At 35.0% G+C, this 12,094-nt stretch overlaps 1 protein-coding gene across 1 annotated transcript; it reads right to left on the reverse strand.

Annotated features, from left to right (window-relative positions):
- Window positions 1-1,539: 1,539 nt before the first annotated feature.
- LOC144435069 (centromere protein K-like) lies at window positions 1,540-11,396 on the reverse strand. The gene is made up of 9 exons (XM_078123618.1): window positions 11,280-11,396; window positions 9,991-10,050; window positions 9,611-9,686; window positions 7,476-7,646; window positions 6,794-6,941; window positions 5,991-6,077; window positions 5,181-5,319; window positions 3,446-3,523; window positions 1,540-1,698 (listed from the first exon to the last, which is right to left on the reverse strand). Exons 1-9 carry the CDS (start codon window positions 11,394-11,396, stop codon window positions 1,540-1,542), a joined length of 1,035 nt encoding a protein of 344 aa, XP_077979744.1.
- Between the last annotated feature and the right edge of the window lie 698 nt (window positions 11,397-12,094).

Here is a 12,094-nt window from a genome sequence, read left to right on the forward strand (position 1 = left end):
TTGATAGTTTGTTTAACAGATAGGGCAAGCTTCTCCGAAAAGAACTGTAATGCATGTGTAGCCTATGGAGTCAAAGTTATTAAGTCGACCAAGAAATTTTCGCTATCTGCAATACAATTCTATGCATCGCTAAGGAGTCAAATGGAACGCAGTCTTGCGACCGCGCTTGCATTTGTCGACACCTACACTTCTGGTCGCCTATGTCAATACACGTGAATGTTTCTTCCAAACAGTTTAATTTGTAACAAATAAGATAAACGCAAGTTTTAAGCTCATATAATTATGGAGGTGGGAAATTTAAATATGTACAGTATCTTTCCAGAGCAAAATCACAAGAGATGTCTAGAACTGAAAATGGGAAAGAAACATTCCTGTGTATTAGCATAGTCGACCGGAAGTGTAGTTGTCGATATTAGAACGCGTTGTCGCGCGACCTCGTTCTATTTGACTCCACAGTGATGTGTAGAATTGTATTGCAGGTAGCGAGAATTGAATAAAGTTATTTTTCTGATACACTTGGATGGTAGAATTCTAATTCAGACAACAAGCATTTACTTGCAGTAATAAATGGCAATATAGGTTTTAAACATTTTCATCACTTGCAGTCTGAAAATTTACATAAAATCTGAAATATCATGCCAATATACATGTAGATGTACCGATAGAGGGCGCTGTTTATGAAAATAGCATGCTGTTCTTGACAAAAATTTCTCCACAATAATCATCAAAATGTACAAGCCTTTTAATAAAATGCATCAGTTGTTTAAGTAGCCAATCACACCCTGGTTTATAAAAATGTTTAGTGGTATAAATATCGAGAGATAACACTGAAAAAATCTATTTACAAAATCACAAAAAAATCTTTTTTGAACATCTTACTAAATCATACAAAGTTTCTTACTAAGAAATAACAATATGCAATACCATATGATATGGATTTACCTAATCAAGAAAGAATGTGTCTTCCTTCACCAGTGTGAATTCATAGAAATTTCAATCAATACTTTAAAAAGAACTTTTAAAAAAGCATATGCTTTGGAGGGATGTGTTTTGTACAGGTGAAGGTATGCTGGCAGTGAAACATGCGAAAACAAAATATTAAACAATCTTTTTTTTTTTTTGTAAATTGTTGAGGCAGCAAAAGTGTTCATTATTTGTAGACTTTACCATATAATAATCTCATTAAATCTTGTTTAGATTCGAGTCTTACTGTATTTGTTGTCACCATTCAAGCAACCATTTTGACCCAACCAAACAACGTAGGTTTCCTGGTATCTTCAGGCCCTAACTAACATACCTGGTCGCTGTACGAATGACAACAGGATTTTAATTTTCAAATTTGATTTGGATTGAGAGTATAAATTATTATGATAAAATATTACTAATGAAAAATTTCTACTCACAGAGTCAAAATATTTCATATGGAAAAGAATCCCAAATTTCCGCTGACGTCTGATTAGTATTGTCAGGGGTGTATACTATAATGGGCTATTTTCATGAGTTTCAGAAGATAAAATATGTCAACAAAAATGTGTTGTTTCACAAATGAAATGGTCTTAATTTGATATACTGAGAGTTCTGTGGGTTCTTGACTATAACACCACATCTAAGTAGTAGTTCTAGATACGGTGGCCAGTAACTGTCTTCTATCACAATGTATGGATCATGTGGACTCTCAAACTGTTGTTTTGCCATCCTCTGTAAATATAAAGTAATAGAAAACCATTATTGACACAATGGTTGGTATGAAAACTTATGCAAATTCAAGTGTAAACAAAATGTATGCAAAACTGGCAAATGAATGTGACACAAGGTAAGTTTATAAGTTGTTGTTTTTTACTAGAGTGGAAATGTGAAAACTGAAAACTGAAATATGTACATAAAACCAATTCTAGAGTAGCATGGTGTTAGTTTTGATGTACACCTTCAATGGCATTAAAACATCTTAGTTGTTTGCATAATTGATGGTATGATATGGGTTTTCCACATTTTAGTATACGTCAATATATTATGTCATAGTCAATTATGTATCGCTGAATACCAGATTTAGATTGGCCTCTTCCTCCTTAGGGGACAATGACAATGTGAAAATAACTTTAAAGTGGCCATATGGATGAGGATTGGGGTATTTATTTTTTTATGTTTTATTTATAAATGATTTTATCATGGCTTCCTACTTGAAAAATCAATGTGAAACAACATCGACCAAGTCTGTGTTTGTAACTCAATACATTTTAAAATTTGAAAAAAAGGCTTCAAAAGTTTGTTATTGTAAGTCCAAAAAGGTTTTTACACACTTGTGTATTAATCTTTCACTATTTACTGACTCACAATCAAGGACTTGACATATGCTGTTTCACTTTTATTTTTCAAGTAGGAAGCCATGATAAAATTGTTTTATGAAATAAAAATCCAATATTAATACCCAATCATCATCGATATAGCCACTTTAAGTAAGTAAATTATTTTAATTGGCCAGTTTTACACCTAGCCCCTTTTTGTGTGTTGTTATTTTCTTTACTTTATTGCTATTTTTTAAACTACAGTCTGTACAACGCGCTGAGACGCATGTGTAGCGCATTTACTTACAAGAAATAAATAATAATAATAATAATAATAATAATAATAATAATAAACTTTGCTTAGAGAAGCCTAGATGTATCGTTCAATCCTCTTTTTCCCAACTTGAACTTAATTGTGTACAAACAAATACCCTCTAAGGAGGAAGAGGGCTATGCTGAAATATTACCGGCATAAAAACCAGAGACTCTCCATCCACGGATGTTCCATGAACAAAATGTATAAACTCATCTTTAATATGCCTATCAAATCTACTCCACTATTTTAGGTTATAATCAGTGTTTTTGTTAAGGGTGGCAAGTAGGTAAAATCTACCCGAAATCTCCTGTCATTTTACCGGGGTTCCCTACCAATATTATGGTATAATGTATGGGGAAACTGTGCCAGTTTTACAAGATTTACCTCTTTCTGTTACCAGGGTTCCCAGCCCCTTAGCAAAAGCACTGAGAATTACCTGTACACGTAGTCTAAAGAAACCAACGGGTTTACAGAGTTGAATACTGCAGTGACTATTTTTGAGTCAGACTGTCATTATATTCACTTTGTCATTTTATCACTATTGTATGGACGATTTGCAGTACATTTGACTTATCCTGGGCACTCGGGTTAACAGTCAATTTCAGTAACAATCATTTGCAAGTACAAAATGTACCATTCGCACTTGTGAGCTTACATGGTAGTCAAAATGGAACTGTCTTCTTGGGCTAATGGAGTACGCAGACACTAATCTTTATGCGTCAATTTATTTGAAAATACGTAAAATATGCAAGATTTGATGCAAATGAAAACACTTAGTACTGTACAATCAAGTAAGACAATCACAATTTTGTCATTATCTGAGAGATACAAACAAATGCAAACATACCCTAATAATTCTTCTAAGAGAGACAAAGTGTTTACCATCAACATATTGATCTATGGTTGTCTGTCCTGATGTCCGTCTCTGAAATGGGAACAAAATGAAAAGTTTTATCAGGACAAAAAGATGAAGCTATTCATACAAGATATCCTCAAGTAAGGGATGATGTGAGATTGTACAGTGATTTTCAAAATACCATGCAGCTTTTCTGTTTGATACAACCACGCAGAAACCAATAAGAAACTGTATATACCACACTTCAATAGCAAGATTGCATTTTTTGCTACATTTGGTCTAAATGAAATAAACCATTTAAATGTATTGCAACTCCATGCAGACATTCGGGCACCAATGTTTTTCTTAGTATCAAACACCTGATAAAGGGTGTGCAAAATGTCCTTTGCAGTGTTTATTTGATGTCTGTATGGTGGCATGTGTAGTTCATTTCACTTAGACAAAATGTAGCAAGAAACTGTACTCATTCAATTTTGCTATCTTAAAGTGTAGCATGTCCAGTTTCTTATTGGTTTTTACCGTGGTTGTATCAAACAAAAAAGCTGCATGGTGTTTTGAAATTTGCTGTATGTCTAGTGGTGAGCAGTAATCATCATCATCAGTTTGTCCTGAGGAAGGTACCAGTTATGTTGCCAAAACGTAGACATGAAAAGGTTAACTTATTCTAATTTTGGTAGATATGTTTTCTCATGATTCATAAAATAATAATCTTTACGGCCTGCATACGGGTTTTGCTGTAAGCAGTACTACCGAGGTCCACAAAACCCATATCTGGGTCATAAAGGTTTTTATCATATACCCTATGTAGTGGCATGGAAACATCATTTGAATCACATAAATTGGAAGTGAAATATTATATTTGCAGAAACGTCAAAATAGTGAAGAAATTAACAAAGCCAAATCACTGAGTGAACGGATATCTCTGAACGCACCACTTGCCATATTTGGGCAAAGTGTGCCGGCCGTGATATGGAAAATTATCGCCCAGGATCCAGGCGTGTGCTCTCTATTGAATTGCAATGGAATCGATACTGGGTATATGATAACATGAATTGTATGATATAGATATCCAGATATGTAGACTGATCGAGTAATGAATAACAAATGTCATACAATTACAGCTGGGATTATCAAAACACTAAGTGGCACTGAATATGTCACACAGCAAGTTTGACTACTTGCTTATTTTGTTTTTCCCTTCAGTGTAAAACATCTGTCCTTGACATTCATTGTTCAACCATGAAGTCCAATCAGGCAATGTGGCCTATAGTAAAGATATCCAGAACCCAAAGTTTATGACAATCGATTTCCTGGAGTGGTGTTCACCTTTAACTGGAGAATAATTAGAGAAGGACTATCTACACTTTTTAACAATATTTGCTGGTCATACATAAGAAACATATTCAGTGTATGAAAGCAAAATGTAATTGCCTTTAAAGTGAGAAAAATGACAGCAACATCCTGCTATAAAACTGAGATGGATAGTTAGTACTGGAAAAGTAATAACCAACTATATCAGAAATTGTAATCTTTTGTGTAGTTTGTATGGTTGTATCACCCCGGTGACACAAAATTCTATTTTCAGTTGTCTGTAATTCTACCCACAAAAGTCTCAAACATCTTACTGCTAATGCTGTTACACAACACAGAAGAAGGGTCAGTGATTTAGCTGAAATATAGATAATTTATTCTCTGAGTTCAGAACTATTATTTCGCAATTACTTACCTTCCGCTTTCCTTTTCCTAAATCATCATCTGGAGTTGGTAATGGAAAATGTTCTGCCAGGAATTCTGTCAGTTTCCTTTCAAGTTCTGATGAATATCTCTCCATCTTTTTATGCTTCTGTTTTGCTTCCCTAATGAGACTGATTAGAAAGATGAAAAGCTCTTAACAAAATATCTACAATCGCCATCTTGGTCTCTTGCACACTTAACAGCTACACACCACTGGAAGCTGATCATCATGGCATATTTGCTGATTGTCAATAACAGTGTAGAATTTAGAAGAGATTGTAATAGTTATTGGTCATTTCAACCAGCTTTCCTGTTTCCCTACTAGACTGAAAAATACATTGCCAGGGCATCCTTATTAACCCTTCGCCTTTTGTAGAAAGGGATTAGAAGAGCGCCCCCAATGGCTGATCTGTCAGTCCACTGCTCCTTGTGACCGGGTTTGACTTTTCCTCAGAATTTTTTCTGCTTGTTTTGGGTCAGATTTTGTTAAATTAACTTAACTTATACACAATTACATGTATAGACATGATAATTTATGCTTGGTGATTTTACTAAGGTACGGGAATCATGATAACAGAGCTCTAAAGAGGGACAGTAAAATCATAAAATTTGCATTGATTTCCATATCACGTACGCATACCACAATATTGCTGGGTAACTAGTAGGTAAAACACCTCTGAAATCACTTTGATTTATATTTAGTAACTGCCCATAACAGAAACACAGCTTGTTGTTTCTTGCTTGATATATTTTATGACTAGGAAAAGAACACACTTATAAATACATTAAATAAAATACTTACCGTACATCAGCACCTCTTCCAATCCCCTCCATTTTTGATAACATTTCTTGGTGTAACTCCTGTTGTTGTTGCAACTGAATTTCTGTCCTAAAAGTAAAAACATAAATGTCATTTAGTCTGACAAAATCAGATCAAAAACTGATAATGAGTGAGAGAGGCATCAACAATACAAACCGACAAGACTGTCATAGAAAAAGGTATAGGAACAATTAGTAATGAGTGGTATAGTGTATACAACAAGTGCAGAGTCACGCTGCCCCAGGTTCCCTAGCTTCACTTAATGGTACAATAACTCTTCCAGCACCCAGACACTTTGGTAGGTTGATTCCCTTCAAAGAACATTATGCACTCCCGTCGGTAAGGATTTTAGCTGTCAATATTCTCCAATTATGTTGGAATAGTAAATATGGCAGTCACACAAATATGGTAAGAACTGATCTTTGACACTACAGCCAACTGATCAATTGTGTGTCAATGACCTGATTACAGGCAAGTACAAGTTAGGAGTGGAAGATACTTGTCCTTTGGCCAAGAAGGAATTTTAAGAGCCACTTTATGCTGTTATGAAACTCAAATGGGAATCACTTCAGGATCGATGCACTAATTCATGCTTAATCACAATATATAGAGAGACTCATGGATTCACACCAAACTACATTACCGAATACCTTCGGTCATCAATACTTCACGTTCAGTACAGACCAGGCAATCAGACATTCATAAATACAAAGTGATAACGACAAATAAAGACTGCTATCGACATTCATTATATCCCAAAACACTGCCACTATGGAATGCGCTACCTCAAGAAGTTCGCTGTGCACCCACCACACAAGCCTTCAAAACTGCACTGAATGCTATCGACACTAGGACCCCTTAGTATTTTGATGGTATTGCCCCACACGCGACCCTTGACTACGTATGCGACAACCAGTATTGGTGATTGTAGGTCTACGATACAGATACAGATACAGATGAATATTATACAAATCTATATTTTACTTGTGAGCATCCTGGAATATCTTTGTCATTGCAGTCAGCTTCAGTGTGCCCTCTCAGCCAATTTCATGTGCCTTTGAAGTTTGATGTAAAACCAAGGTATAGTTGATTATACCAAGCACAAGCCAAGATATTATCTTTCAACAGAAATATGGATTATACAAAATGTATATCCTGGCCATTTTAGGTTATGACAACCATGATGTGTCAGACTACATCATAGGTTCTGCAATGTTTGAAATTCAAGTTTAGTCAAAATGTTCCAAATTGCCATTATTTCTCAGATTTTAACAAATTATGCTTGAGGAGGTACAATTATTTTATAGTTCTAACCATATTTTTCTTCATTCAGCCAGAAAATACTCATGACCTAAGGGTTTGTCACTACTTGTCTTGTGACTCATAGTGACAAGGCCCCTTAGGTCACTTGTATTTTCCTTGGCTGAATGAAGCAAGATATTTTGGAATAATATCTAATTATTTCACCTTCACATGACTTTACATAAGTTATCAACTCTTCAACAAACCTGTTAAGTTCATCTTGAAGTTCCTTCTTACGGATTTTGACATCTGACAAAGTTTCCTCCAACTGTTTCAAAGATGTTTGAAGTTCATCTTTCACTACAGCCTTCAGTACTTCACTTCTTTGTGGTAAAACTTGACAAAAGAAAGAAATATTTTATAAAACATTTTGCTGGCTTGGCCAGTCACATGGAGGAAGAAGTGATTATGATAGACAGTGAAATCGCTATACTGGAGTTTTATTAGTCTATCTGCTAGACCTCGGATGTTCTTCTGATAGAATACGACACATGACTGAACATCGCTATCGAGGATGGAACATCCAAGGTCTAGCAAATGTCATCAGGATATAAATAACTGCCAATCAGAGAACCGTATTAACGACAAGCACAAACAGAGGACAATAGGTAATTTTTCATGCATATTCATCTTACGGAGGGGCTTGTAAAAATAACCACCAATGCGTTAACTAAATTGTGTGAATGACAACGTCTACACACTCATCAAACTCACAATTACCATAAACCGATAAGACATAGTAATGACATAAGTGTGTTTGTCATCATCTGCATGCAGAGATTGAATATATTAAAGTATATATATGCATACGTACATGGCCCGACCCATCGCTTAACGTAATCTCAATGGAATATCCGGTCTGAAAATGATATTTGCTAGACTGTTCGGGCAAGCCCTCACTGCAAACTTGGTTCGCTTATATATAGTATCGAAAGAAAGCCCAAATGTCTAGCAGCAAATCTAGGGTTTCATAGGCTGTATTGACATTCTGAGCAAATATCCTCCATCAATGCGCGCAATTATAGCATGAAGTTTAAAGCTTTTTAGCTGCAAATGAAACTATTTTGTTAGATATGATAACTTCAACTTGTAATACTGAACATCCTGAACAGTATTGAATTATATGTGGGTAAACGTACATTGTGTAGCTGTACACACAATATGATACAATTAATTTTTAGGTCCACACTCTAAATTCAGCACACCCAATGTGATCATGTTTTCAACCTATTAATTATTATAATACTACTTATGGATAAAACTGAACTCTAATTAGGACAAATAAAAAAAGTTGTTTGGTTCCGGTTACCCGACCCCACCTAGTTTTTTTACACTGACCCTAAACTTTTTTTTTACGTATTCGAGAAAAATAATAATAAAATCGCTAAAATCGTGAAGTCTCGCAAGAAATAGTGCCACTGTGTGTGCGGAAACTGACACAACTTAAAAAGACAACATAAAACTATTCTTCCAATCTGTAATGACTGTACATCAGATAGGAAGAAATAAACAACACAGAGACCATTTTGAAAACAATGGAAAACCTCAACTAGATACTCACATATGAAAAAAAAAATGCAATGCAATAAAATAAAAAAATCTACCTACAGCACCTATTTTGAAATTGAATGAAATCGGAACCACACAATTTGTTTTACGCTTTAACATGTACAATGTCTAATTATTGGTGCCTTGATAATTTCCAATCATCATATTGTTGGTTGAACTTGTTTGATAGAGAAAATACTACTACAGGTGTAGCATTAATAGAACCAAGAAATGTGTAGTGATTCCCATATGAACAAAACCAATGACATGGACAACCATTGTCATGTTGTAGAATATAAAAAAAGAATGTTACAACTTTTTATTCATTTTTTTAATTTATTTATTCAGGTAAACCAACGGGCATAAAGCCCATTTACAGGCACCTATAGAAACAAATAAGGAAAAACAAGCACTAAAAAAATAAAAACAAGGTGTAGCAATAACAGAAAGAAGTGACATGACATAAAAGGCAAACACAGAAATAAAAACAACAAAACAGGAAAAATTATTAAAAACACGCAGCTCGAAGCACACGCCGAAAGGCGGAAACAGGACTAAATAAATCTATGTTTGGATTTGCTTTAAAAACGTCATTACAAGTAGTTAAACATCTTAAAATTGGGGAATATTTTCTCAGATTTACTCTGGAGGCACTGATGCGAAAGATATGGTTATTACGTAGCTGTCTGCTCTGTACATTAAAACAAACCTTGTACAAAAAGGATGGACAATTATTTAATTTTTATACGTACCATTTAATGGTCTTTGTCTCAATGCATCCACTTCAGCTTGCAGTCTTTTCTCTTTTGCTTGACAAATTGCCAACATCTATTCATGAAGATAATCCAAATCACATTTTTAGAAACGAAAGTCAATCACGAATTTAACTGAGAGGGTAGCCCTACCTGTAGACTTGAACCACAATCACTACTACACTACTCAGCTATCAGTAGACTGACGTTTGTTGTTTTTGAAATTTTTGCTCCCAAAACAGGATAGTGGAATAGTGTAGCGATAGTCATTTTCAAGTCTACAGGTAAGGGCCCCGTTACAATCCGTCTTCAAACCATAATCTGACAAGTATATATTATATGTATTAGTTACAAGTAAATAGTTTTAAATGAGAACTTACAGGATTTTTCACATTTGCAGTTGTCTGTACTTCTCCAGCCTTTTGTATATCACTATGGACCTGAAAATAAATTTGTGAATACCTTCAGATTGCAAGATCAGTGGTAGGCCTCACTTGTTGGTGTACATCATCACACAGAGATAACAGCAACTAACATAGTTTGTATGCATAGCACTCAGTGAATTATCAATATCACAATAAATACAACAAAAATCATAAACGAGGAAACAAAATGTCGCTGGGCTTGACAAAAATCTTATCAACATTGCTACATTTTATCGTTTGACAAGACAAAACTCTTACCAACAGTGTTTCATCAATCGTCTGGCATGACAAACATCTGTACCAGTATTGTTACACTTTCTTTGTGTGAGCTACTATTATCTTAGGAGATCATCGCTAAATGTATACGTCCCTGGTAAACCTAAGGTTGGCACGTCCTTTGATATTTTTGAGACAGTCAATTGACTAAAATGTAACAATTGTAGTTCACTTCTTGTTGTGCCAGACGATAACATGTGAAAATATTAATTAGATTTTTGTCGAGCCAGACAATAAGATTTACTGTTGAACATCAAAGAGATATTTTGTCTAGACAGACAAAAGAACTGTAGCAATGTTAGTGACATTTTTGTCGAGCCAGGAGACGTTTTGTTTCAGGGTTTATGATTTTCGTTGTATATAGAGCTTCTAAAGAGTTCAATCTGCACTGACTGTGTAGTGATTCTACTGAGATGTACCTGTTTTGCTGAAGATTACACTAATCTACTTGTTAACCCATAAGCTGTCGTAAGGAGCAAAGGCTGCCATATTGACTGTATTCCAGTATTTGAAAACCAAGTCTTTATCATTGCAGGACTGTCCTGCTGGATGATCTCTCAATACACTGAACTGGTAAATAACTGCTATTATGGATGGGACGTTATCTTGTTACTTTTGTCTCTTTTATCGCACAGTTGTGTGTCTCTGTTTATGTCTTTGTTTTATGTATTCTCTATTTTAGATGTTTTATGTACTAAAGCAACCAATCCATACTTGGCTAGAGGTGCCTCTATTGAAAGAGGGAATTTATGATACAAGACATGACATAGCATCACTACTATAATACATATTGCATACATGTACATAGGAAACAGCACTGTTGTAATGTTTCATAGAACAGTATAGTATGCATGGTTCTTCCTATAGGGGGTACTAGATCAGATTGACTGCCTGCAAGTACGAACTAAAGCGATGTTATCATCCATGGATACCTCTTCCCTTTTGTGAACTGAACTGATAGAACTTACCATGTGTATATCTGTCCAGATTTGTTCACATTCTGTTTTCAGCTGGTTGATCGACTCAGTGTTAAAATTAACATCGTCAATGTTTTCCTGGAGTAAAAGATATGATGGAAACAACATTTTGTTATTATATAATATTACACAATTTATATTACTATTACTACTGGTATTAATGATAAAAATAATAATGTTATTTATATAGTTCTTTCCCACTCTGTGCTCTTTACAATTATTACCCCTGGCTCGGATCTATATCGGCACAACAGCCCTTTATACTTCCTCAACTCCCTGGGGAACATACAGTCCATTGCAGCCTTTATAAGCGCATAGGATTAAAGCATTCACATTGCAACCTCTATCCTACCAGGTACCCACTTATACAGTTGGGTGGATTGAGGCACAGTCATGGTTCAAATCTGGACAAAGGACTTTAGCCACTCAGAAACAAATGGCAGCGATAGGTCTCGAACCTGCACCTTGCAGATTCCAAGCCGGCCACTTTAACCCATCATGACTCCACTAATTGTAGTAGAGAGAACGTAGCTGCAATAATAATTATAGCTCTATTTTTTGGGGTTTTTTTTTAGGGTGGTTGTTTTTGTTTTTATAGCTCTGTACAGTATTGTCCTAAGTTTGGACTCAAAACTAATCCTGGAATGATAAACAGCTAAAAACAATAGCAAAAAATCACAAAATTAAAAACTTTCACTACAATTATTGCAACTAGTCCGTCAATTAAACTTTGCTTCCCCCATCCCCCCCTCTCTCTTTCTCTCTCTTACAATAAAGAAATAAATAAATACATTATCATGTGAAAT

The sequence above is a fragment of the Glandiceps talaboti genome, chromosome 1 (genome assembly GCF_964340395.1).
Source record: "Glandiceps talaboti chromosome 1, keGlaTala1.1, whole genome shotgun sequence".
Classification (NCBI taxonomy): domain Eukaryota; kingdom Metazoa; phylum Hemichordata; class Enteropneusta; family Spengelidae; genus Glandiceps; species Glandiceps talaboti.

Excerpts from the sequence above, each read along its gene's own strand:
- LOC144435069 (XM_078123618.1), bottom strand. The coding sequence starts at position 11,396 with ATGTTGTTTCCATCATATCTTTTACTCCAGGAAAACATTGACGATGTT. Across the intron at positions 6,078-6,793 it reads TGCACAGCGAACTTCTTGAG|GACAGAAATTCAGTTGCAAC; the intron begins GTAGCGCATTCC and ends TTTTACTTTTAG. Across the intron at positions 1,699-3,445 it reads CTCTTAGAAGAATTATTAGG|AGGATGGCAAAACAACAGTT; the intron begins GTATGTTTGCAT and ends TTATATTTACAG.